The following is a 26,662-nucleotide window of genomic DNA, read 5'->3' as shown; positions in this document are numbered from 1 at the left end:
CACAAAAAGCCAAAGTTACAATATAGCGATTGAGCTAACATATTCTCTCATAGACTTCAATGGTGCTTGAAAGTGGAAAAAACCTAACTCCCCACTCGTATGTATACCCAATCGCATTTTCACAAGTGCGCTAATCCGACATGAAAATATTAATATTGCACGTTTTAATATTCTTCATATAGCAGAATTTGTTCTATTTATTCATAAATACATATTTCTACATATATCTGATGTTTTTTGGTACAAAATATCTATACTTATATATATATATATATATATATATATATATATATATATATATATATATATATATATATATATATATATATATAGATGACTATATATAAGTATAGATATATATATATAAATATATAGGAATTGCGTTAAATTCAATTGCACTCGAGCGAATGTGTTTACTTTCAACTTCTAATACACATGGTACTTCCAATGTGCACAAACAGCCATGATAAACCCTATATCGCTTACACGCAACTGTTAGCGTCCCACTCGTTATCTGGCCCTTGGTTACCTATAACACACATAGCATTGATTTGACCAGTAGCAAACACAAAGCAGCCTTTTTATACCATCATGGTTCCCAGTAAAAATTGCAAAGCATTGATTTTACACCAGTTGCTAAATGTAACACACACAGAGCAATGTAGTAGCACCCTCCATAACTATTCGTAACACATAAGGCAGGCATTTTTCTGTATTGTCTTCAGCTGCTACTAACAAATGGTGCAGTACACAATACACTATTTTTGGACAAAAATGAAAAGTATTTTAACCATCATAAGCCATTATTATTTTAAAACTCTGTTAATTGCTAACTACCTGGAAGTGAACCCCATTACAATTAATCCTATATTGCTACCACCGCTAACTGAGTTAAGTGACTAACCAATGAAGATTGAAGTGTGAGACCTCAATGTCTGACTTGGCTCCAACCAAATCCTGACCCCTGTTTAATTCCTGCAAATACAGAAAGAACGACTTAAATGACACAAAAAAATAGGTAAATCGATGTAAAAATACTAATTTCTATATACAAACACATCATTATCAATAAACATGAAATATTGGTATATACTTTATAATATCATTTTTTGTACAAGGATTGCTAATGAAAGTTTGATTACCATAAAAGTAACTGAAAGCTATTATGTATGTAATTAATTTACTCTACATCCAAATTAAAATCAGAGATTTGATCATTCAGCCCAGACAGTCACAGAAGGGTCATTTTATGGCATTAGTATTCAGCACAACATCACTTGCCAGGCAAATAAATGATTGTGACAAGATGTATTATGAGCCTGGTCATCTGGCAAAGATAACCCTTGAAAACTATCCATTTATTACTTTCTTTTTATTTCTTTGCTCAAGTGATTCATCAAACATAATTAGTTACCTGCAAAACACAAGTAAGTGCTAATTTAGTGACAATAATCAGGATACTAACAAATGATTCTATTTAATACCTGACCATAAAACATTGTTAGTGGGTACACCACTAGATATGTTGCATTACTTAGATTGTGCTAATTTTATTCACTACAAACAGCTTATAACTTCATGTTACGAAGATATTTAGTTCGCTTTTTGGTTAAACTTTCAAAGTTTCAAATGCATTTTTCTGCAATAAATAAATAATAAATAGTAGCAATATCTGTAATGTAAGTAAGTGATGAAAAAAGCCGGACTAAAATCAGCACAACCACACAGACTTTTAAGTAGTCCAGAATGCATGAGTTAATACACATTTGCCTAGATTATAAATGGATTTTAAGAATAGCACATTTGTGAGTTAACTTTGCTCAAGTACAATCAATATCGCTTTTTTTTTTTTAAAGCTCATATTACAGATCCAGTTATTTTTTATCACTCAAGCGATAGTCTAGAGTGTGTTAACAACTACATTAGGAATAGCCTGGGTGCGCTAAATCCCTAACATAATGAACTTTTAAAATGGGGGGTGCATACAATTCATGTTGGATATCGCTCGAGCGCTAAGCTGATGGTGTGCAAGTAGCACAGTTCTTCATGTAGTTTTGTTCTATACTATTAATAATACTGGTTTATTACAGATTTATAAAGGTAATAGGCAAATTACCTGGTTTATTGTCAGGATCCAGTAGTGCAGAGAATGAGCAACAACAGTCATCAGGTTAACTGTAGAGTAATCTGTAAACAAGCCAGGAGTCAAAGCCAGAAGAGCTGTCAGAAACCAGGTTTCAAACCAGAGGGCCCGGAGGTCAGGGTACAGTTCCACAATTCAATAAACACTAAATCAATCCTCAGATAGGAGATCTTAGCAGAAGGTGTAGGCAGTAAGAGTAATCCAGAAATTTTTCCAGGGTCAAGATCTATGTAACAGACCAGTAAGAAGAATGCTTCAGTTTCCATATGAAGTGCTGACTGGAAGGATATGTCCTCTTAAAACTTCACATTTAGGCTTAGCACCAGGAACAAGACCAAGATCACTTCTATGTAGCCAGTATATAAAAAGTGTTAAGGATAGTGTATAGACAAATAAAGACAGCAAATAATGCACACAGCAGGGCATCCAGAGAGATGGCCACACTAAGCCGACATTACTTAGTGCATCCCCTGGCTCTGACATTATCAGATCCTCCAGCAACAGCGCACCTCCTGACAATGGCCTTACCAGCAGCAACACGCTCAGGCACCCAGTCTGCAGTAAATGCAGCATGGCACAGTAATACTTAGTATTGCTCTTAATTACAACACATAACTCAAAGTATAGGGAGACATATAAAAGATTCACTCACTTTAAGATGCTTTGGTTAAAATATTTAACCATTCACTTATTCTGAAAAAGGCCCCTTTTATAAATACTGGGATTTTGACTACAACCTGTCAGGCTTTTCCTTATATTCCATTTACCTTATTTAAAGAATGATACTTACACCAGTCTTATGAAAAAGCATGAATTTATTAAATTACACATCTATACATGAGTGCTGAGAGAAGCGTCTAACATACAAGGCTTTATTCTAATATACCTATTCTAAGCTAATGCCTGTGGGTGAATGTATGCAAAGGAAGCTCTTTACCTTTGAGTTATTTGTCCTTTCTTTTTCCTCCCAAGATGCTTCTCAAAACATATTTATAGCCAAACAGCCACACCATGAAGACAGTCCCAGCTAATCAAATCCATTTATCGTCTGGTTTATAACAATCCCTCTGTTGAGTCAACTGCCTTTGCTGTTGTCCAGGAAATTAGTTTTCCTAACTCCATCTGGCCTCTGTTATCCATACCAGGACAGACCTTATCTGAGTCCCAAGGCCAGATTGGCCTACCACAATATCAGATAAGGAGTAATTAATCGATGCAATTGGGTTATAAGGTGTCTATATAACAGCAAACTGGCACTTGTATTTAATATAAAGTAATATAATTTAATTCTGAAAAATAGTTTGGGAAGTAGTATCCCAGTAATCCCTAATGAGAAAAATGGGGCATGTGCATTCTACTGACTCAATGGAAAATATGTCTGGTCTTCATATTTTTGCAGGGCTGTTTTTTTATTCCCAATCTGGCCCTGCTGAAGATTTGTGACCCTATTTTCCTGTCCTGTGTTCTTTGAAACTTTATGACATTTGGTTTTCTGTCCTCAGGCAGGAGAGCAGATCTCAACTGTCTTATCTACATGGGATGGTAGCCTTTGATCTTTGTGTACAGTCCTTGGGGTTTGAGTAGTTTGATATCATCTCTTGGAAACTAGTTTAATCAGAAGGGTTCAGCTTTCCTTACTGTTGCAACATTTGATGTACCAGTTATACAGTTATTACACTAATAATACCAGATGTCCGTCATATTTTGCATGACCTTGCACAAAGAATAACGCACATCTGTTGTTCGATATCTTGAGCTTATTTCTTTCCTAAGACATGGAGAGTCCGCAACGTCATTCCAATAACTAGTGCGTTATTCACTGCTGGCCAGCAGAAGGAGGCAAAGAGCACCACAGCAAAGCTGTTAAGTGTTACTTCCATTACCCATAACCCCCAGTCCTTCTCTGTGCCTCTGTCAATGGAGGAGGTGAAGTTCGGTGTCTGAAGAATGGATTCCTTTCTCTGGTACTTTTCCCTGCAAGCAAGATTTGGGTTTAGCTGTGTCCACGTCAATCTCTTGAGTAAGAGTAGTGGTGGCTTTTAAGCAGTTAGAAAGTTGTGAGGTAGTCCTTGCTTGGTTTTCTAACATATCTGCAGCCCTTGATATAGAAAGCCAGAGTTGGTTACTCTGTTCTTTCTTTTTCTGCAGGTCTCTGTCTTCCTGCCTGACAGCTGGATTTGCAGGTAAGTGCTTTTGTCTTCTAGGTATTGGAGACTTGCACTTGAGAAGATTTTCCTGCAGTAATTATTGGGACATAATCCTTTAGGAAGGATTTATTTGGGCAGGGTGCAGGCACTTTATGTGTGTGTGGAGACTAAGGGGTTAACTTTCCATGCGGTTATGGGATGTTTTCTCTGAGGCTTTTTATATATAAGTTTCAGTTTATTGGGACTTTTATTAATTAGGTATCAAGTTTTTACTAGGCAGTTGCTGCTAGAAATGCGTGCTTTTAGTTATTGCTGCGCAGTTTCTTTTTCTGCCGGTCATGTGACCCCTCCCTCACCCGACTGAGTTCCTAAGCGGAGCAGCGTCATTTTGGAAAGCTTCTTGGTGTCGGATCGTTTTTTCGATCGATGTTCAGGTGCTTGCCTAACAATTTGGAAATTGAAGGTTAAGGTAGGGCACCTCAGTCTGCCTGAGGTGCAGAGGCACCTTTTTATTTGTTTTGAATATTGCTCTGAGGAGATTAAAAGTTTTTTTTCTCTTAAAGTGACAGTGTCATTTTCATATATCAGTCATTCCTTTAATTATTGGGAATTATTTTACCTATGGACATGGAACAGGAGTCTGCTCCTATAGATAAATGTTTATTGTGTCTTGAGGCCCAAATTGTGTTACCTATGCAATTTTGTTCTTCATGTTTAGAAAAGACTTTGAAATATAAAGATAAATATTTTGTTTCTGAGCCTAATGTCTCTCATGATGATGCTGTTCAGGCAATGCCACAGCTTTCTCCTCTAACGTCCCAGGCCTACACGGTTTCACATACAGTGCCCTGCAGTTCCTCTCATTCTCCTGGAGGAGTTTATTTGACATCAGATTTTGCTGCACAGATATCCTCTGCGGTATTAGCGGCTTTATCTGCTTTTCCCATGATGGGGAAGCGCAAGAGGAAATCTAAAAAAATTTCATAAGTCTGATGAGGAGGATACCTCAGTAGCTTCTGAGAGGGAAATCTCAGATTCGGACAGTATAATTCCTTTGTCTGATGGTGAAGAAGTAAACTTCAGATTAAAGCTTGAATTACTGGCTACTTTGGACGACTCCGACTCTCCTGTCACTGTCAACCCTAAGAAATCTAGTAAGCTTAACAAATACTATGATGTTCCTTCCTCTGTGGAAGTGTTTCCTGTTCCAGACCGTGTGATCGAGATTATTACACAGGAATGGGAGAAGCTAGGGATACCTTTCTCCCCATCTCCCATCTTTATAAAGATGTTTCCGGTTGCCGACTCCATTAGAGATTCATGGCGCACGGTGCCTAATGTAGAAGAGGCTATTTCTACCCTGGCTAAGAGAAATACGATCCCTATTGAAGATAGCTGTTCCTTTAAGGATCCCATGGACAAAAAGCTGGAGGCTTATTTGAAGAAGATGTATGTTCAACAAGGTCTTCAATGGCAACCTGCAGTTTGTATTGCCACAGTAGCAAGTGCAGCATCTTATTTTTCGCAATGCTTTGTCTGAATTGATTTTAGAAGAGACTCCGTTGGAGGAGATACAAGATAGGATTAAGGCTCTCAAACTAGCCAACTCCTTTATCGCTGATGCTAACATGCAAGTTATTAGACTGGGAACCAAGATGTCTGGCTTCACATAGGGCTCTGTGGCTAAAATCTTGGTCAGCTGATGTAACCTTCAAGTCCAAGCTTATTTTGCTACCTTATAAAGGTAAGATCTTGTTTGGTCCTGGTCTGGCAGAAGTAATTTCTGAAATTACAGATGGAAAGGGGTCCTTTCTGCCACAAGACAAGAAGAATAGACCTAAAGGATGTCAAAGTAATTTTCATTCCTTTCGTAAGCAGGAGCAGTCCAAGTCTTCTTGGAGACTCAATCAGTCTTGGAACAACGGGAAGCAATTAAAGAAACCCTCAGCTGAGACTAAGTCAGCATGAAGGATCTGCACCCGGTCCGGGATTGGATCAGGTGGGGGGCAGACTTTCCCTTTTTTGTCAAGCATGGATATGAGATGTCCCAGATCCTTGGGCTGTGGACATAGTATCTCAGGGTTACGAAATAGAATTTAAATCTCGCACTCCCAAGGGCAGATTTCTTCTCTCAAGGTTATCTGCCAATCAGATAAAAAGAGAGGCATTCTTACAGTGTGTTCAGGACCTTTTCTCCCTGGGAGTGATTGTTCCAGTTCCAGTAAGAGAAGAATGTCTGGGTTTTTATTCAAACCTGTTTGTGGTTCCCAAATAAGAGGGAACTTTCTGACCCATTTTAGACCTAAAGAATCTCAACAAGTTTCTCAGGGTTCCGTCCTTCAAAATGGAAACCATTCGTTCCATTCTTCCCTTGGTCCAAGAAGGTCAGTTCATGACGACCATAGACCTGAAGGACGCATATCTTCATGTTCCTAGCCACAGGGATCATCACCAGTTCCTGAGATTTGCTTTTCTAGGCATGCACTTTCAGTTTATTGCTCTTCCATTTGGCCTTGCCACAGCTCCCAGAATTTTCTCAAAGGTTCTGGGGCTCTCTTGGCAGTTGTTATGTCTCAGGGAATTGCGGTGGCACCTTATCTGGATGACATATTGCTTCAGGCGCCATCTTTTTAACAAGCAAACTCTCATACAGAGATCTTGTTGTATTTTCTACGTTCCCACGGATTGAAACTGTATCTGGAGAAGAGTTCCCTTGTTCCAGCTACAAGAGTGTGTTTCTTAGGGACCATCATAGATTCCCTATCTATGACGATTTTTCTGACGGAGGTCAGAAAATCCAAGCTTTTCTCCTCTTGCCTCTCTCTACAGTCTACTTTTCGGCCATCAGTGGCTCAGTGTATGGAGGTAATTGGTCTGATGGTCGCTTCTATGGACATCATTCCCTTTGTTCGATTCCATTTGAGAGCTCTGCTATTATGTATGCTCAGACAATGGAACAGAGATCATTCAAATCTGTCTCATAGGATATATCTGGACCAGTTTAAAAAAGATTGTCTCTCGTGGTGGATTTCTCAGGATCATCTGTCTCATGCACATGCTTCTGGAGACCTTCCTTGGTGATTGTGACCACGGATGCCAGCCTTCTAGGCTGGGGAGCAGTATGGGACTCGTTAAGGGCTCAGGGTCTATGGACTTGGGAGGAGTCTGTTCTCCCCATAATCATTTTGGAGTTGAGAGCGATCTACAATGCTCTGATGGCTTGGCCTGAATTGTCCTTAGCCCGGTTTATCAGGTTTCAATTGGACAACATCACCTCAGTGACTTACATAAACAACCAGGAGGGAACTCTGAGTTCCTTAGCCATGAAGAAGGTGGCACAGATTTTTCAGTGGGTAGAAGCTCACAATTGTTTTCTATCTGCTATCCACATTTCAGGAGTGGACACCTAGGCAGATTTTCTGAGCATAATAACAAGTTTGTTATTATCTATTTAGGGGTATTGCAGTTATACCCTGTTATACCCTGTCACTTGTGCACTATCCAGTCACTTGTGCTGATATCTCATTCACATTGAAGGATTTTCTGAGCAGACAGACATTGCATCCCGGGGAGTGGGCTCTCCACCTGGAGGTGTTCTCCAGGCTAACCCCCAAGTGGGGGGTGCCGGAGTTAGATCTGATGGCGTCTCGTCAGAACGCTAAGCTTCCAAGGTACGGTTCAAGGTCAAGAGATCTGCAGGCCGCTCTGATAGATGCTCTGGCGGTCCCTTGGGAATTCAGTCTAGCATACCTGTTTCCTCCGTTCACGCTCCTTTCACAAGTTATTGCTTGTATCAAACAGGAGAGAGCATATGTAATTCTAAACCTTGTGAAGATGTCATCTCTTCCTCCTTGGAGGTTACCTCTGAGGAAGGACCTTCTAACTCAGGGTCCTTTCCTCCATCCAAATCTCGTTTCTCTGAAGCTGACTGCTTGGAGATTGAACGCTGAGTTTTGGCTAAGTGTGAGTTTTCTGAATCGGTTATTGATACCATGCTCCAGGTTTGCAAGCCTGTTACTCATAAAATTTACCATAAGGTATGGTGTAAATACTTTTATTGGTGTGAATCAAAGGGCTACTCTTGGAGTAGGGTCAGGATTCCTAAAATGTTGTCTTTTCTCCAGGAAGCCCTGGAGAAAGGGTTGTCAGTCAGTTCTCTTAATGGTCAGATTTCTGCCTAATCTATTCTTTTACATAAGCGTCTGGCGGATGTGCCAGATGTTCAATCTTTTTGTCAGGCCCTGGTCAGAATCAGGCCTGTGTTTAAACCGGTTGCTTCTCCTTGGAGCCTTAACCTAGTTCTTAGTGTTTTGCAGCAGGCTCCGTTTGAGCCAATGCATTCCATAGATATTAAGCTGTTATCTTGGAAGGTTTTGTTTCTTATTGCTATTTCTTCTGCTCAGAGAGTTTCTGAACTCTCGACTTTGCAGTGCGATTCACCTTACCTTATTTTTTATGCAGATAAGGCGGTTCTTCGCACTAAGTTGGGGTTTCTCCCTAAAGTGGTTTTGGATAGAAATATTCATCACAAAATTGTTGTTCCTTCTCTCTGTCCTAATCCTTCTTCTCATAAGGAACATCTGTTGCACAATTTGGATGTTGTGCGCGCTCTAAAATTCTACCTACAGGCTATTAAGGATTTTTGTGCCAGTCTTCTGCCCTGTTTGTTTGTTTCTCAGGAAAGCGTAAGGGTCAGAAGGCTACTTCTACTTTTCTTTCCCTCTGGTTGAGAAATATGATTCGTTTTGCATATGAGACTGCTGGACAGCATCCCCCTGAGAGAATTACTGCTCATTCCACTTGGGCTGTCTTCTCTTCTTGGGCTTTCAAAAATTAAGCTTCTGTGGAACAGATTTGCAAGGCTGCAACATGGTCCTCTCTGCATACTTTTTCCAAATTTTCCAAATTTTATACTTTTGCCTCGGCTGAGGCCTCTTTTGGGAGAAAGGTTCTTCAAGTGGTGGTGCCTTCTGTTTAGGTCTGCCTGTCTTGTTCTCCCTCCTTGTTCATCCCGTGTCGTCTAGCTTGGGTATTGGTTCCCACTAGTAATTGGAATGATGTTGTGGACTCTCCATGTCTTAGGAAATAAAATAAAATGTATGCTTACCTGATAAATTTCTTTCTTTCCAGACATGGAGAGTCCACAACCCCACCCTTAAGATTAGACAGTAGTATATTTCCTAAACCTCAGGCACCTCTACACCTTTGTGTTATCTTATTTTTCCATTTCCCTTCGGCTGAATGACTGGGGGTTATGGGTAAGGGAAGTGACACTTAACAGCTTTGCTTTGGTGCTCTTTGCCTCCTTCTGTTGGCCAGTAGTAAATATCCCACTAGTAATTGGAATGACGTCGTGGACTCTCCATGTCCGGAAAGAAAGACATTTATCAGGTAAACATAAATTTTATTTTTCCATATATAATAATCTCTGAACTTAGGCTTGTACTGTCAGTGTTTTTTTCACAGTGATCACAATCCTAAAATGCTTCTTCGTTATTACTCATAAGCTCACAATCTTTACCTCCTGAAAACATCTACATTGCCATTTTGTAATTAAAAAACAAACAAATGACATGTGTGTAATTAAGCTGTTGTGCTCCAAACCACAGAGATATGCGTGTATTTTGGAATTTGAACATGGAACATGGCAATATCAGTGGGCATGTGCTTTTTTTGGGGTTATCTATTTTGCTCTTTTTTATTACTTTTTATTTAATTTTTAACTTTAATTGATTGAACAGGAATCATTTATATATATTTGGTAATGTTCCTTTCCAATGTCATTCAAGATGGAGGTTGATATATTTAGTGTGTTTTGCCCATGTGCTGTGAAATCGGAAAAAATAAATAAGGGGCATGTAAATGTGCCATTGAGTATCAATAATTAGTGATTGTGATCAGCCAAATAGCACTGACACTTGTTACGTTTAGGGCCATTTTCACCAAAATGTTAATGAAAAAAGTGGTGTTGATAAAAAAAAATGGCTGATTATGTTGACATCAAGTGCTCATCTGCAGCTGTTAACATGCTGATATTGATTAAATGATAGAGCAAACAACGGGGGGATACATCTATATTTTCCCTCATTACATAGTACACAAGTATTTGGCCATTGATCTTTGAAAGTAATAGCTCCAGAAACAATGAAGCTGAGACACAGTATTAACCCCTTACACCATTTGGACGTAAGTAGAGGGGGGATGGGGGTGGAGGAGGAAGATGAAGGGGGACCCTTACACTACTAAAAAGCAAAGAACATAAATAGAAAATTATTAAATTAAATAAACGTTTCAGAAGTGTGGTGTGCAGCTGCAATTAGCAGCATCTAATTTCCAAAAACAATGACAAAGCCATGCATGTCTGCTATTTCTGAACAAGGGGATCCCAGAGAAGTTTTACAACCATTTGTCTGATGACTGCAGTAGTTGTATGTAAATAATTTAAGTGAGAAACCTAAAGTTTGCAAAGAAAAGTTAACAATATGATCGTATTTGGCAGCCAAACAGTGACATCAAATATACCAAAATGGGCCTAGATCAATATCTTGGGTTGTCTACTTTATATATATATATCTTTCATTGGTAAATCAAAAAAGTAAAAGGGGTAGATTTAGCATATGTTGGACAGACATGATTCGATGTAGCGGATCATGTCCCCCCGTCGCCCGACATTGCTAAATGCCGACAGCACACGCTGGTGAAATGCTTGTGCAATGCCGCCCCCTGCACATTCATGGCCAAACCGGGGGTGTCAATCATCCCGATCGTATCTGATCTGGATGATTGCTATCCGCCACCTCAGAGGTGGCGGATGAGTTAAGAAGCAGCGCTTCTTATCTTATGTTTTAGGTGGACCTGAAACTTCTGGGGGAAGATTCAAGCATCCACTAATAGAAAAAATGCTTAACATTCTCTGGTACTTTGGGCAAGTTTTTCTCTGAAGTGAAGTGGTTAAATATCAGTACTACTACAGACTACAAATATCTGTAAAGAAAACTAAATATTAGTTTATAAATCTAGATGATACTTGATTCTCCATTTCCACTTTCTGAAATTAAATGACTAACTTTTCCCTAATACTTAAATGTCAAGAAGGAAGACCCTAAATATAGTTTATATATAGTCTTAGGTAAGTTTCTATTTTATTAAAGTTGAGGCTATCAGTGCAGACTTGAATTATTTAGCCATACGTTCTCTCTTTAATATAATTATCCTGTGCTTATTTTTCAGAAACAAAGGCAAATGAAGACATTAGAAGGTATATTTATCATTTTGCTGAACTGACATTTTGTGTTCACTCACCCTTCTATATCCTCCACCCTTCTGAGTTCTACAAGACAGAACAAGATTTGTTTATGGTATTCTATACATCGTGTTTTTACCATAATCTTCTTGCTTCTTTCTCCTTCTATTCCCTTTACATTGCATGACTTGCTATGTATCTCCTAAATATTTGTATTGTTTTTACTGATATCATTCACGGATACGTTTAATTATTTTACTGTCCCCAGTTCATGTAGGGCAGTAAATTAAGAAAAAATAGTTCTTAAAAATGTCTCCAGTTATGGTAACTGTAAATGGTCCTAAAAATTCTATTTTTGCTTATTTCTAGAAGCAAAAGGCTATTCAATGCTGTGTTGTTGAAACAAAACAAATTTAGCTGGTATTGTCATATGGAAATATAGGTTGGGGAAAGGTTTTCTATTAATTATTCATTAAAATATTGTTATTATGATTTCATAGGAAATTGATCAAAGCTATAACCCCTTTCCCCGTATCTGCCTGAATAGCCATATTAAAGAAAACCACATGTGGTGGCAATGAACTAATCCTACATTAATGAACTAAAGCCCTCTCACCACCAGTGCTCCTGATTTTCCTAGCTGATATCTGGACCCTCAGTCTCAATTACAAGTGTCAGGTTATCTGACAGGAAATAGAAATCTGCTGACAAATTTCTGCTTGCAAACTGGCGTTCGTCAAAGTGCTAAAAACTTGAGCCTGACTGATTTGCGCCACAGGAAGCCAGTTATGTAGGGACTGTTGTGAGGCTTTAGCTGGACATGGAAGTCTACAGCAAAAAAAAAAAAACAACAACTTTCTAATTTACTGCAATTAGCATATTTACGTATTCCGTTTGGTATCCTTTGTAAAAACTTAGCTTATTTCATTGAGAGCATAATGAAGTGCATGTGTCTTGAGTACTATATGGCAGCAGCATCTGCAAGAATGTTTGTAACAATGTTATACTTATAGTGCTCAAAATATGTGCACACTACTGAACCTACCTCAGTATGCTCTCACAGAAAGTTTCAACAAAGGATACCAAAAGTAAGAGGTACATTTTTATTCCAGAAGTATATATTTTAAACACTTTATATAAATGATGAAAACATACTTCCCAACTATTCCCAGAGGTTGTACATGAAATTGAGGAACTTGTGGACAGGGTCCCACTGGTGATTGGTTAGCATAGCTGCCGCAGGATGGGTGGGACGTGCAGTGAGGTGGGTTCATTGTAGTTCGCTGTATTTTGGGTGGAGCTGAGAGAAGCTGAGGGAGGGACAACAGGCTTCCCAAGACTTAACACTCTCCCAAAAAAAATTGGGAGGCAAATTTTGATTTCCATATCCCTTTAAATAAATACTTAGATTTTATTTAGAATTACAGGTGTGTTTCACATCATAGCACTATTTCATTTTTCCTTACTGTGTGAGGATCCTCTTACCAATATTAAACAGAATACTATTTGTCTCAGTGAAATTCTAGACATAGGGGTAGATTTACCAAGCAGTGTATGCTGCTATCTACCCCCGTACTTTACGGCTGTGTAAGTTTAGAAGCAGCTACAGCAGATCACGTCCGCCCGCACATTGATAAACCTACCCCATAAAGTTAATGACATGGGTGCGGTTTCCAAACCTTCTTGATTCATTTCTTTTTTGCTCTTTTTAGAAATTGTTACCACACTGATTGCTAATCAGACTAAGATGGAAGTAAGACTGTAACCTTTAGGTTCCCTTTTCATGCCATAATGGCAGGATTTATTGAGAGTATAAGCACTTGTCTTGTGCATCTCTCATCATGGCACTATATGATACTAGCATACGCTCTGCTATACAGCTAATATATACATGTTTTATTCTTGTAGTGACTTCAGCTCCTGTTTAATTCTTTATCATGAGTATATTTTTATTTGTTTACAGCCCAATTTTTGAAGAGGACACACCTTCTGTCATGGAGATTGAGATGGAAGAACTTGATAAATGGATGAGTAACTTGAAAAATGGTACTTTTTCTGGCAGCTTATTTTCAAACTTCTTGACTGAAAATATACTAGGCACATATATTTGCAGCGTTCTCTCAACCAATGCCTCATTTTATTTTTTGTTAATATTTATGTGAATAATTTTATTAGACAGTGTTTATATGAGTGTAACTGTAATTTAACTGTATTTATGTTGTTTGGTGCAACTTATTTTTAACTCACTACCCTTTACACAAGGTTTTCAGTCTTTCTAACCCGACAAGTGTAAAATGCGAATGTGCTCGCATTTTACACTTGTCATTTACTTTCAAGTTGTACTATGATCACAAGATAGCGGGGGCACGATATTCCTATATCGTCTCCGCGCAAATGTTAGCTCACCACTTGTAATCTAGCCCTAACTGTATTCTGGAAGAAGCAGGCAGTACGGCCCATTAGAATTCCCTGTGCAATATTAAGTGTATTCAGCAGGCAGTACTGGTTCTCATTGGCAGTACAAATATCAGGTGTAAACTAAACGTCTAGAGGCAATACCACCTATAGCTCTGAACAAAGACTACCTAGCTAGCCCAGGGGTGAATGGAATTGGAGGGTTGTGTTCAGAGTGCCTCAATCAGGGCAAGGTGACTAAGATCTTACTATAAGTTTTGCCACATAAGTGATGTGAAATACAGGTGGTGTAAAATACATACATTTTATTACAATAAAGGATAAAAACATAATTTATGTAAGAACTTACCTGATAAATTCATTTCTTTCATATTAGCAAGAGTCCATGAGCTACTGACGTATGGGATATACATTCCTACCAGGAGGGGCAAAGTTTCCCAAACCTTAAAATGCCTATAAATACACCCCTCACCACACCCACAATTCAGTTTAACGAATAGCCAAGAAGTGGGGTGATAAGAAAGGAGCGAAAGCATCAAATATAAGGAATTGGAATAATTGTGCTTTGTACATAAAAATCATGGACTCTTGCTAATATGTAAGAAATGAATTTATCAGGTAAGTTCTTACATAAATTATGTTTTCTTTCATGTAATTAGCAAGAGTCCATGAGCTAGTGATGTATGGGATAGCAGATACCCAAGATGTGGAACTTCCACGCAAGAGTCACTAGAGAGGGAGGGATAAAATAAAGACAGCCAATTCCGCTGAAAAAATTAATCCACTACCCAATCAAAAGTTTCAATTTTTATAATGAAAAAAAAACTGAAATATAAGCAGAAGAATCAAACTGAAACTGCCTGAAGTACTATTCTACCAAAAACTGCTTCTGAAGAAGAGAAAACATCAAAATGGTAGAATTTAGTAAAAATATGCAAAGAAGACCAAGTCATTGCTTTGCAAATTTGAACAACAGAAGCTTCATTCTTAAAAGTCCAGGAAATAGAAACTGACCAAGTAGAATGAACCGTAATCCTCAGAGGCGGGGATTAACCCGACTCCAAATAAGCATGATGAATCAAAAGCTTTAACCAAGAAGTCAAAGAAAAGGCAGAAGCCTTCTGACCTTCCTAAAACCAGAAAAGATAAATAGACTGGAAGTCTGTCTGAAATCTGAGTAGCTTCAACATAATATTTCAAAACTCTTACCACATCCAAAGAATGTAAGAATCTTACCAAAGAATTCTTAGGATTAGGACACAAGGAAAGGACAATAATCCCTCTACTAAGAATTCACAACTTTAGGTAAAAGTTGAAAAGAGGACAGCAAAAAACACCTTATCCTGATGAAAAATCAGAAAAAGGAGATTTACAAGAAGGAGCAGATAATTCAAAAACTGTTCTAGCTGAAGAGATGTCTAAAAAGAACAATACTTTCCATGAAAGTAATTAATGTCCAAAGAAAGCATATGCTCAAACAGAAGAGCCTGTAAAGCCTTCAGAACCAAAATAAGACTCCAAGGAGGAGAAATTGGCTTAATAACAGACTTGATACGAACCAAAGCCTGAACAAAACAATGAATATCAGAAAGATTTAGCAATTCTTACTGTGAAACAGCACAGAAAAAGCAGAGATTTGTTCTTTCAAGGAACATGCAGACAAAACCTTATGAAGAACTATAAAATCCTAGGAATTCTAAAAGAATGCCAAGAGAATTCATAAGAAGAGCATCATGAGATGAAAATCTTCCAAACTCGATAATAAATCCTACTAGACACAGATTTACGAGCCTGCAACATAGTATTAATCACTGAGTCAGAGAAACTTCTATGACTAAGTACTAAGCGTTAAATTTTCATACCATCAAATTAATAATTTGAATTCCTGATGAAAAAAACGAATGTTAAGATATAAGGTCTGGCCTTAATGGAAGTAACCAAGATTGGCAACTGGACATCTGAACAAGAACCATATACCAAAACCTGTGTGGCCATGCTGGAGCCACCAGCCACACCAAAGATTGCTCTCTGATGATTTAGAAAAATCACTCTAAAAAGAAGAACCAGAGATGAAAAAATATATGCAGATTTATAATTCCAAAGAAGTGTTAATGCATACACTACTTCCGCCTGAGGATCCCAGGACCTGAATAGGCCTCTGGGAAGTTCCTTGTTTAGATGAGATGCCATCAGATCTATTTCTGGAAGCCCTCACATCTGAAAAAAATTGAAAAACATATCTGGGTAAAGAGACCATTCTCCCGGATGTAAAGCTTGATTAACAGAGATAATCCGCTTCCCAATTGTCTATACCTGGGAAAAAGACCACAGAAATTAGATAGGAGCTGGATTTAGCCCAAGCAAATATCCGAGATACTTCTGTCACAGCCTAAAGACTGATAGTCCCACCCTGATGATTGACATACGCCGCAGTTGTGACATTGTCTGTCTGAAAAAACGTCTCTTCTTCAAAAAGAAACCAAACTGAAGAACTCTGAGAATGCACGGAGTTCCAAAATATCAAAGGGTAATCTCGCCTCCTGAGATTTCCAAACCCCTTGGGCTGACAGAGATCCTCAGACAGTCTCCCAACCTAAAAGACTCGCATCTGTAGAGATCATGGTCCAGGTTAAAAGAACCGAAGAGACCTGTAGAACTAAATGATGGTGATCTTAACCACCGAATCAAAGATAGTTAAACATTAGGATTCAAAGATATAAAAAGTGAAATCCTAGAATCCCTGCACCATTATTCAGCATAAAAAGCTGGAAAGGTTTCCTATGAAATGAGCAAAGGGAATCGAATCCAATGCTGCAGCCATGAAACCTAAAACTTCCATGCATATATAGCAACTTGAAGGCAATAATAGAGACTGAAGGTTCCGACAAACGGAACCCAATAAACTTGTCACTTGTCTGTTAGAGACAAAAACATTGACACAATCTATCTGGAAACCTAAAAAAGGTGACCCTTGTGTGAGGAAATAAGGAACTTTTGATAAAAAGATCCTCTAACCATGTCTTGAAGAAACAACAAAGTTGAATCGTATGAGATTCCGCAGAACGAAAAGACTGAGCCAGTACCACAATACCGTCCAAATAAGGAACACTGAGAACCTTGAAAAGATTCTTAGAGCTGTCGCTAGACCAGAAGTAAAAACAACAAATTGGTAATGCTTGTCTAAAAAAGAAAATCTCAGAAAATAAAAATAATCTGAATGTTTTTTTGTTTTGTTTTTCTCTCCCCTCCCCCTCCCCCACTCTGAATCCCTTTCCCTTTTTCCCACTCCCACCTTTATTCTTAAAGGAAGGGAAAGAAAAAGAGAAAACCAAACTAAAATAAAACATGACCAGTCGAGGCAACCTGGTTGACCTGTTACAGTTTAGGGTTCATAATTGATAACCCAGGTTTACAGTGATACATATTACATTTATCTGTTTTGCCACTTGAGATTCCTTTTGAACTAGATATGGTATCATGAACAGAAGTATACATGTATGTCTTGAGGTTACTACACATTTGAATCCTTCCTATGCAAGTACTAAGCTTTGATGTGGAATGTAAGTCACTTGTAAGGTTTTTGTGGTTTTTCTGTAACATCTTATTACTGTATGCTATTTGAATCTCAATAAAATCTGTTTAAAATAAAAAAAAAAAAAATAAAAAAAAAATAATCTGAATGAAAACAGAAAATGAAGATATGCATCTATTGCATCTATTGTAGACAAATAATGCCATCACTGACCAAAAAAAGGCCGAATAGACCATATAAACACCATTCTAAAAGATGGTACACTTATATGACAGTTCAAAAAGATTTTCTATCTTTGGAACAATGAATAGTCTTGAATAAAACCCCAAAACCCAGTTCCTAAAATGAAACTGGAAAAAATACCGCAGAAAACTCCAGGTCTGAGACACACTTTAGGAAAGTGTTAGTCTAACTGGAATAGCTGGAATATGATAGAGAAAAAAGACTTCTCACAGACGGTTTTACTCTGAAACTTATTCTGTACCCAAAGTTTAAGAAGTTTGGACCGAATAGAACCAAACAAATTTCAAAAAAGTCTTAACCTGCCCCTTACCAGCCAAGCTGGAATAAGAATCGCACCTACATGCAAATTTAGGGAGCTGACTTTGAACTTTTAAAAGGCTTAATTGAATGAAGAAAAAAACTTCCAATTATAAACATGTTACTTGGGGAAGAATTCAGGATTCCGTTCCTTAGTAAGAACAGAAAACTAATATAAGCTTAAAGTTTTAGTCTTAGAACTCAATCTTGAAGCCCAGAGTAACAGTTAAATAATTGAATCCAATTATGAACCAAATAATTGAATATCTTGGAAAAAAAGAAATATGGATTTTAGAAATCAAATTAGCATTCCAAGATTGAAATCACAAAGTTCTTCTAGCTAAAATAGCTAAAGACATAGATTAAACCTCATTTGCGAAAATATTTAATAAAATGACAACACAAATGAAATTATTAGCATGTTAATCAAGTTAAAGGATCAGACAACACACTGGACTTGCATAATCAACAAATGCAAGATAAAAAGACAATGCAATAGCACTTAGTCTGAACTTCAAAAAAGTAGAAGATTTTGTCCTTTTAACAATGCTAAACAAATCATAATCCGATACTTGATCTTAAAGTATCCAACCAGAGAGATGCAGCAATTGCAACATCAGCCAAATAAATTACAGGTCTAAGAAAAGTACCTGAAAATAATTTTCCTTAAATAAGATACGACCATCTGAAGGAAAAAAAATAAATACTATTTGCTATAAGAATAATAGTATATTTAGCAGGAGTAGAGATAGCCCCATTAACTTGGGGAATCTTTCCTCAAAACTAAAAACTAACTGCCGGCAAAGAATACAATTTAAAAACCTTAAAGAAGGACTAAAAGAAAATTCTCAGCCTATTCCATTCCCTAGTATCAGGAACTGGAAAAAAACCTCTGAAGAAACCACAGAAGATAAATAAGCAGAATTTAAATGTTAGCTAGTCTTTAAAATCAAAAGAACTAGATATTTCAATATCCAAAATAATCAACACCTTTTGAACAAGAAACAAATGTACTCTATTAAAGAATAAAAAAGTAGATTTGTTAGTGTCAATATCTGATGAAGAAAAATTCTGAATGAGAAAAAAAGCACCATCAGAGAAGTATAATTCATTATGTTGTTGGTCAATTTAAACTTCATCAACTAAAAAAGAAGTTTGAAAAAGACCTAAAAATTTTATTAGAAGGCGGGACGTCAGACAAAACCTTTAAAATAGAATCAGAAAATATTCTTATAAATTTTTAAGTATATCTTGTACATAAGATATAAAAAGAATAGCAATATATAAAGCATAAATACTAATGGATTCTGCATGTAAAAGTTTATCATGATAACTTATTACAAACCATAGCTAAAGATAAACATTCATAACATTAAAATAAATGAACTTAGCTTTGGTAGGACTGATATCAGTCAACAGGAATCCCTCAGCATTTCTTGATACAGGAACAGTGTTTTGAATATCTTGCAATATGTAATAGAAAAAAACAACATATAAAGCAAAATTTATCAAATTCCTTAAATGACAGTTTTAGGAATGGGAAAAAATGCAAAATAAACAAGCCTCTAGCAACCAGAAGCAACAAAAAAGTGAGATTTAAATAATGTCAGAAAAAAGTGGAACAAGTATGACGCCCACATTTTTGGCGCCAAGTATGACGCCCACATTATTGACGCTAAGTACAACGCCCATATTTTTTGGCGCCAAGTATGACGCCGCATCCTCTGACGTCGAAACCGACGCCCACATTTTTTGGCGCAAAAAAACGTTTGAATACACATGCATCAAAAAAATGACGTAACTACAAACAACTTCCAGCGTCAACTACGATGCTGGAAATGACAAAATTTTGCGCCAAAAAAGTTTGCGCCAAGAATGATGCAATAAAATGAAGCATTTTCTGCCCCCGCGAGCCTAACAGCCCGCAGGGAAAAATAGTCAATTGAAAATTTTCAAGGTAAGAAAAAAATATTTATTCATATGCATTATCCCAAATAATGAAACTGACAGTCTGAATGAAGGAATACTGATTATCCTGAATCATGGCAAATATAAGTTTAAAGACATATATTTAGAACTTTACATATAAAGTGCCCAACCATAGCTTAGAGTGTCACAAAAAATAAGACTTACTTACCCCAGGACACTCATCTACATATAGTAGATAGCCAAACCAGTACTGAAACGAGAATCAGTAGAGGCAATGGTATATAAGAGTATATCGTCGATCTGAAAAGGGAGGTAGGAGAAGAAATCTCTATGACCGATAACAGAGAACCTATGAAATAGATCCCCTAGAGGAAGACCATTGTATTCAAATAGGCAATACTCTCTTCACATCCCTCTGACATTCACTGCACTCTGAGAGGAAAACCGGGCTTCAGCCTGCTGCGAAGCGCATATCAACGTAGAATCTAGCACAAACTTACTTCATGGGAGGCAAAGTTTGTAAAACAGAACTGAATTGTGGGTGTGGTGAGGGGTGTATTTATAGGCATTTTAAGGTTTGGGAAACTTTGCCCCTCCTGGTAGGAATGTATATCCCATACGTCACTAGCTCATGGACTCATGGAAATTGTGGATCCACAATGTACAATTTAAAAGTGATATTGGTAAAAACAAATTCAGTGGTTAGCTGATGGTAATAATAATGTAAATTAACAAACTAATATTAAATCTTCATCTCTAAATACCCCACAGCTGCTGACTTTATTAATTTCACTTCAATACTGGATAGTTACAATTGACTCTATTTTCATCTCACTTTTTTCACATTGTTTCACATTTTATTTTTCATATATTTTTCATATTTTTTAATTTTTTCATATTTTACATTATTATCTTTTTGCCAGTATTTTCCATTTTTATTCCAAATTTTGCATGTACATTGTTTGTTTTTTGTTTTTGTTTTTGGAACACATAGGACTCAAGGTTGAATTTGAACAGTGACTTCTGTGTTGAAATATTGATATATATCTGCTTTTTGTTTTGTAATAAGGTTCTATTACACTGTTATTGATTTGTACACTTCCACCAACACACTATATTTCTCCAACTCACACACGACCTAATAGCCTTATAAGAACTTAGTATTAGAGAACAACATTTGGTAGCACTCACCAGCAGCTGTGTGGTATTTAGTGATAAAGACTATGAGGCCTATTTAACAACGGTCTTGGGGACCTGATCCAACAGTGAGGATCAGGTCTGCAAGACCTTGCTGAATGCGGAGAGCAATACGCTCTCCGTATTCAGCATTGCACCAGCAGCTCACAAGAGCTATAAATATTTATTGAATAAAATATCAGTGCACACTGGGTCAAAATCAAGAATCAAATAAAAAATATATAATAAAAGATCAAATAAATATTGTAAAAGTCATATACTCAATAATAAAATGCGTGCATCAAATTAGCTGTAAATAACAAATACTTATTAAATTGCTATATAAATACTTAGTATAAAGTTCAGAAAAAGTATATATATTTTCCTTTTCGTCATTTGCAGCTTAGTGTGTAATCCGGGTATCCTGGTCCCGACAAGGAGTAGCAGCTGAAAGATATAAGGAACACACAGTGCCCACCGATTCAAGGTAGTATAAAAACACTTTTAATAACAGCGCAATTTAAGCATACATTGCACTTACAGGATAAAAGTTGTTCACAGGCATATCACTTAGGTGACAAAAGTCTCCGTAGCTGGCCAGACTGGATACTTATTCTCTGTGGAGCACAGGTTTTCAGCGTTCTAGGTTCTAAGTCCCAAGCAATGTCCTTCTGAATTCTTAGGATTTGCAAAACTTCACTCGAACGCTGTTACACTTGCAACAAATTGCTAATGAATTAACCCTATGCGTTTTGTTTGCTACACGGGCAAACTTCTTCAGGGGTATTTTTTGTGTGTCCTTGTTTAGCATATCAACTTCACATTAAGGAGTCAATATTTAAAATACTTGTAACGGAAATGACATGTAGGGAGCCGGCAAAAATAGCGTGCAAAGCTATACACAAACAGACTTGTCTTTCTTTAATTTAGAACTCCTGCCCACCCCCAGATCCAAGATCCAACAATGACCTGCTTCTTGCATCCTCTACCATCACCTCCTCTCATGCTAGACTACAGGACTTCTCTCGGACGGCAACAACCCTCTGGAACGCACTTCCTCGTGCTGTCAGACTTGCTCCTAACTTCTCCTCCTTTAAACGTTGCCTAAAGTCCTTTCTGTTCAGGGAAGCTTATCACCCGACTTATTAACATACTAACTTCACTTAACTAACAGCTGCCCTCTATCTCCCCACTAATATCATTCTCAACTTTGCAGTCCCCACCTCCTGTTTCCCATCCTACCCATCTAGATTGTAAGTTCCCACGGGAATAGGGCCCTCAATTCCCCCTGTTTTTGTCTGTAAAATTTTGTCTTATCATATTGTTTCTCCATTGTACTGTTATCCTTGTACCCATGGGCAGCGCTGCAGAATCTGTTGGCGCTTTATAAATAAAGAATAATAAAATAATAATAATAATAATTTGAATGGGCTATAATTGTATTCTACCATTGCCTTACTTTAAGGTATAACTGATATAGTATATAATGAATAAAAAACAAATAAAAAAACAACCATATATTATGCAATTTCATCTAATTATATAAAGATAAGTAAGAAAAACATATAAAATACAATTTCATATAATTATATAAAAATAAGTAAAAGAGTTCTAAAACCTGACATACGATTAGTACATTATGACATATCAATGAATAAAATCAAATGATTATATTTAATATTTAGTAATGTCATTGGTTAGATTCTTCTTAACACATTGACCTGATAACCTTTTTGCTAACAATTTAAAGTGATATAATTTATTATTTATTTATTTTCTATTCTAATGACTATCAAAGTCTTTATAATTCATTATCGATTTTTTCATTAAAATTATACCATATTATTTACACATCAAAAATGGGAAATATTAATTACTCAAACAAATGTGCAACATATTTCAAAAGATAAATGTATAATTCAATAAATTTGGGTAGGATTTTGATCTAAAAAATATATATAAAAAATATATGATATATAAGATGACGCATTATCCATATATGTGGACATGATAGTTTTTTATAATGAGAATGCTGCTAAGTCCAGGTCAATATTTTGCCCAGCTGGATACAGACTTTTAAATTCTGTAATCCAGAATGTCTCCCTCCTTCTAAGTTTGTTGAGTCGATTAATCCCTTCTATTTTAAATGGGATCCAATCTATCACCTTGATTCTTAAACCTTCCGGATTACTAGCATGGAACTCTCTAAAATGATCAACCACACTGTGTTTAACTATTGCTTTTGAAATATTGTTAGTGTGCTCCCAAAATCTATTTTTTCTTTTTCTTTTAGTTCTTCCCAAGTAATTTTTTTTACATGGACAAATTAATTGGTATATCACATGAGTGGTTTCACAAGTACATCTATATTTCATAGTATAATTTGTATCTCCTATTGAGTTAAGAAATGTATTGCATTGTATAACATGATCACACATATTACATGATTTTTTCTTACACTTAAACATTCCAGGTTATTTTTCTTTTTATTATTATTATTAGTATAAAAATAAAAATAAAAATCAGGACAATGATACAAATGAAGAGTCTGCCCCTTTTCAAATCTTCAAATCCAGAGTAAGAAAAAGAAGTTTAGAACAAAACAGGGGAGAAGAGCAGGAAGAATCCAAAAAAGGAAAGAAGGCAAAAAAGGATTAAAAAAACAAAAAGTTTAATATTAAAATTTGAAGAATATTGAAGAATATTATGTGTGGTCTAACAACCCCTATTTAAAGTATATAGACAACCTGTTATTTATTTGGGAAGGGAGCTCTGAAGAAGCCACAGACTTTATCACTCATTTAAATAACAATCGCCTAGATTTAGAGTTCTGCGTTAGCCGTCAAAAGCAGCGTTAAGGGGTCCTAACGCTGCTTTTCGCCGCCGCCCGTTGGTATTTAGAGTCAGCCAGGAAAGGGTCTAACGCTCACTTATTTTCTATACCGCAGATCCCCTTACGCCAATTGCGTATCCTATCTTTTCAATGGGATGTTCCTAACGCTGGTATTTAGAGTCTTGGCTGAAGTGAGCGGTAGACCCTCTACTGACAAGACTCTAGCCGCAAAAAAAGTCAGTAGTTAAGAGCTTTATGGGCTAACGCCGGTTTATAAGGCTCCTAATTACTGTGCTATAAAGTACACTAACACCCATAAACTACCTATGTACCCCTAAACCAAGCTCCCCCCACATCGCCGCCACTATAATAAATATTTTTAACCCCTAATCTGCCGACCGCACACCGCCGCCACCTACATTATCCCTATGAACCCCTAATCTGCTGCCCCTAACATCACCGAACCCTATATTATATTTATTAACCCCTAATCTGCCCCCCAACGTCGCCGCCACCTAACTACACTTATTAACCCCTAATCTGCCGACCAGACCTCACCGCTACTCTAATAAAGTTATTAACCCCTAAACCGCCGCACTCCCGCCTAATGTATTAACCCATAAAGCTAAATCTAACCCTAACACCCCCTAAATTAAATATAATTTTAATCTAACAAAATAAATTAAATCTTATTAACTAAAGTATTCCTATTTAAAACTAAATACTTACCTGTAAAATAAATCCTAATATAGCTACAATATAACTAATAATTATATTGTAGCTATTTTAGGATTTATATTTATTTTACAGGCAACTTTGTATTTATTTTAACTAGGTACAATAGCTATTAAATAGTTATTAACTATTTAATAGCTACCTAGTTAAAAAAATTACAAAATTACCTGTAAAATAAATCCTAACCTAAGTTACAATTAAACCTAACAATAACATACAATTAAATCAACTAAACTAAATTACAAAAACAAACAAACACTAAATTACATAAAATAAAAAAGATTACAAGAATATTAAGCTAATTACACCTACTCTAAGCCCCCTAATAAAATTAAAAAGCCCCCCAAAATAATAAAGGTCCCTACCCTATTCTAAATTAAAAAGTAACCAGCTCTTTTACCAGCCCTTAAAAGGGCTTTTTGCGGGGCATGCCCCAAAGTAATCAGCTCTTTTGCCTGTAAAAAAAATACAACCCCCCACAACATTAAAACCCACCACCCACATACCCCTACTCTAACCCAAATAAACCTAACACTACCCCCCTGAAGATCTCCCTACCTTGAGTCATGTTCACCCAGCCGGGCACCGATGGACCAAAAGAGGACATCCTGAGCGGCAGAAGTCTTCATCCTATCCGGGCAGAAGAGGACATCCGGACCGGCAGACATCTTCATCCAAGTGGCATCTTCTATCTTCATCCATCCGAAGCGGAGCGGAGCCATCTTCTTCCAGCCGATGCGGATCCATCCTCTTCAACCGACGCCTACTCCGCTCCGGATGGATGAAGATAGAAGATGCCGCTTGGATGAAGATGTCTGCCGGTCCGGATGTCCTCTTCTGCCCGGATAGGATGAAGACTTCTGCCGCTCCGGATGTCCTCATTTGGTCCATCGGTGCCCGGCTGGGTGAACTCAAGGTAGGGAGATCTTCAGGGGGGTAGTGTTAGGTTTATTTAAGGGGGGTTTGGGTTAGAGTAGGGGTATGTGGGTGGTGGGTTTTAATTTTGGGGGGGTTGTATTTTGGGGCATTCCCCCGCAAAAAGCCCTTTTAAAGGCTGGTAAAAGAGCTGGTTACTTTTTAATTTAGAATAGGGTAGAAACCTTTATTATTTTGGGGGGCTTTTTTATTTTATTAGGGGGCTTAGAGTAGGTGTAATTAGCCTAATATTCTTGTAATTTTTTTTATTTTTTGTAATTTAGTGGGGTTTTTTTGTAATTTAGTTTAGTTGATTAAATTGTATGCAATTGTAGGTAATTTATTTAAAGGGACACTGAACCCAAATTTTTACTTTTGTAATTCAGAAAGAGCATGCAATTTTAAGCAACTTTCTAATTTACTCCTATTATCAATTTTTCTTCGTTCTCTTGCTATCATTATTTGAAAAAGAAGGCATATAAGCTTTTTTTTGGTTTCAGTACTCTGGACAGCACCTTTTTATTGGTGGATTAATTTATCCACCAATCAGCAAGGACAACCCAGGTTGTTCACCAAAAATGGGCCGGCATATAAACTTACACTCTTGCATTTCAAATAAAGATACCAAGAGAATAAAGAAAATTTGATAATAGGAGTAAATTAGAAATTTGCTTAAAATGTCATGCTCAATCTGAATCACGAAATAAAAATTTTGGGTACAGTGTCCCTTTAATTAATTTATTGATAGAGTAGTGTTAGGTTTAATTGTAACTTAGGTTAGGATTTATTTTACAGGTAATTTTGTAATTTTTTAACTAGGTAGCTATTAAATAGTTAATAACTATTTAATAGCTATTGTACATAGTTAAAATAAATACAAAGTTGACTGTAAAATAAATATAAATCCTAAAATATCTACAATATAATTATTAGTTATATTGTAGCTATTTTAGGGTTTATTTTACAGGTAAGTATTTAGTTTTAAATAGGAATACTTTAGTTAATAAGATTTAATTTATTTTGTTAGATTAAAATTATATTTAATTTAGGGGTG

The 26,662-nt window shown here is 36.8% G+C and overlaps 1 protein-coding gene across 2 annotated transcripts in view; it reads left to right on the top strand.

The window, feature by feature from the left end:
- Positions 1 to 26,662, top strand: part of TMEM154 (transmembrane protein 154) — a 235,483-nt gene that overhangs the window by 100,113 nt on the left and 108,708 nt on the right. For both annotated transcript variants that reach the window (XM_053703745.1, XM_053703744.1), the window contains exons 3-4: positions 11,521 to 11,548; positions 13,497 to 13,579. In XM_053703745.1, the coding sequence (XP_053559720.1) occupies positions 11,521 to 11,548; positions 13,497 to 13,579 (111 nt within the window). The remainder of the gene's footprint in view (positions 1 to 11,520; positions 11,549 to 13,496; positions 13,580 to 26,662) is intronic.

This window comes from Bombina bombina, chromosome 2 (genome assembly GCF_027579735.1).
Source record: "Bombina bombina isolate aBomBom1 chromosome 2, aBomBom1.pri, whole genome shotgun sequence".
Taxonomy (NCBI): Eukaryota; Metazoa; Chordata; class Amphibia; order Anura; family Bombinatoridae; genus Bombina; species Bombina bombina.
The sequence above is the reverse complement of the archived record's forward strand: the minus strand, read 5'-3'. Positions and strand labels throughout refer to the sequence as shown.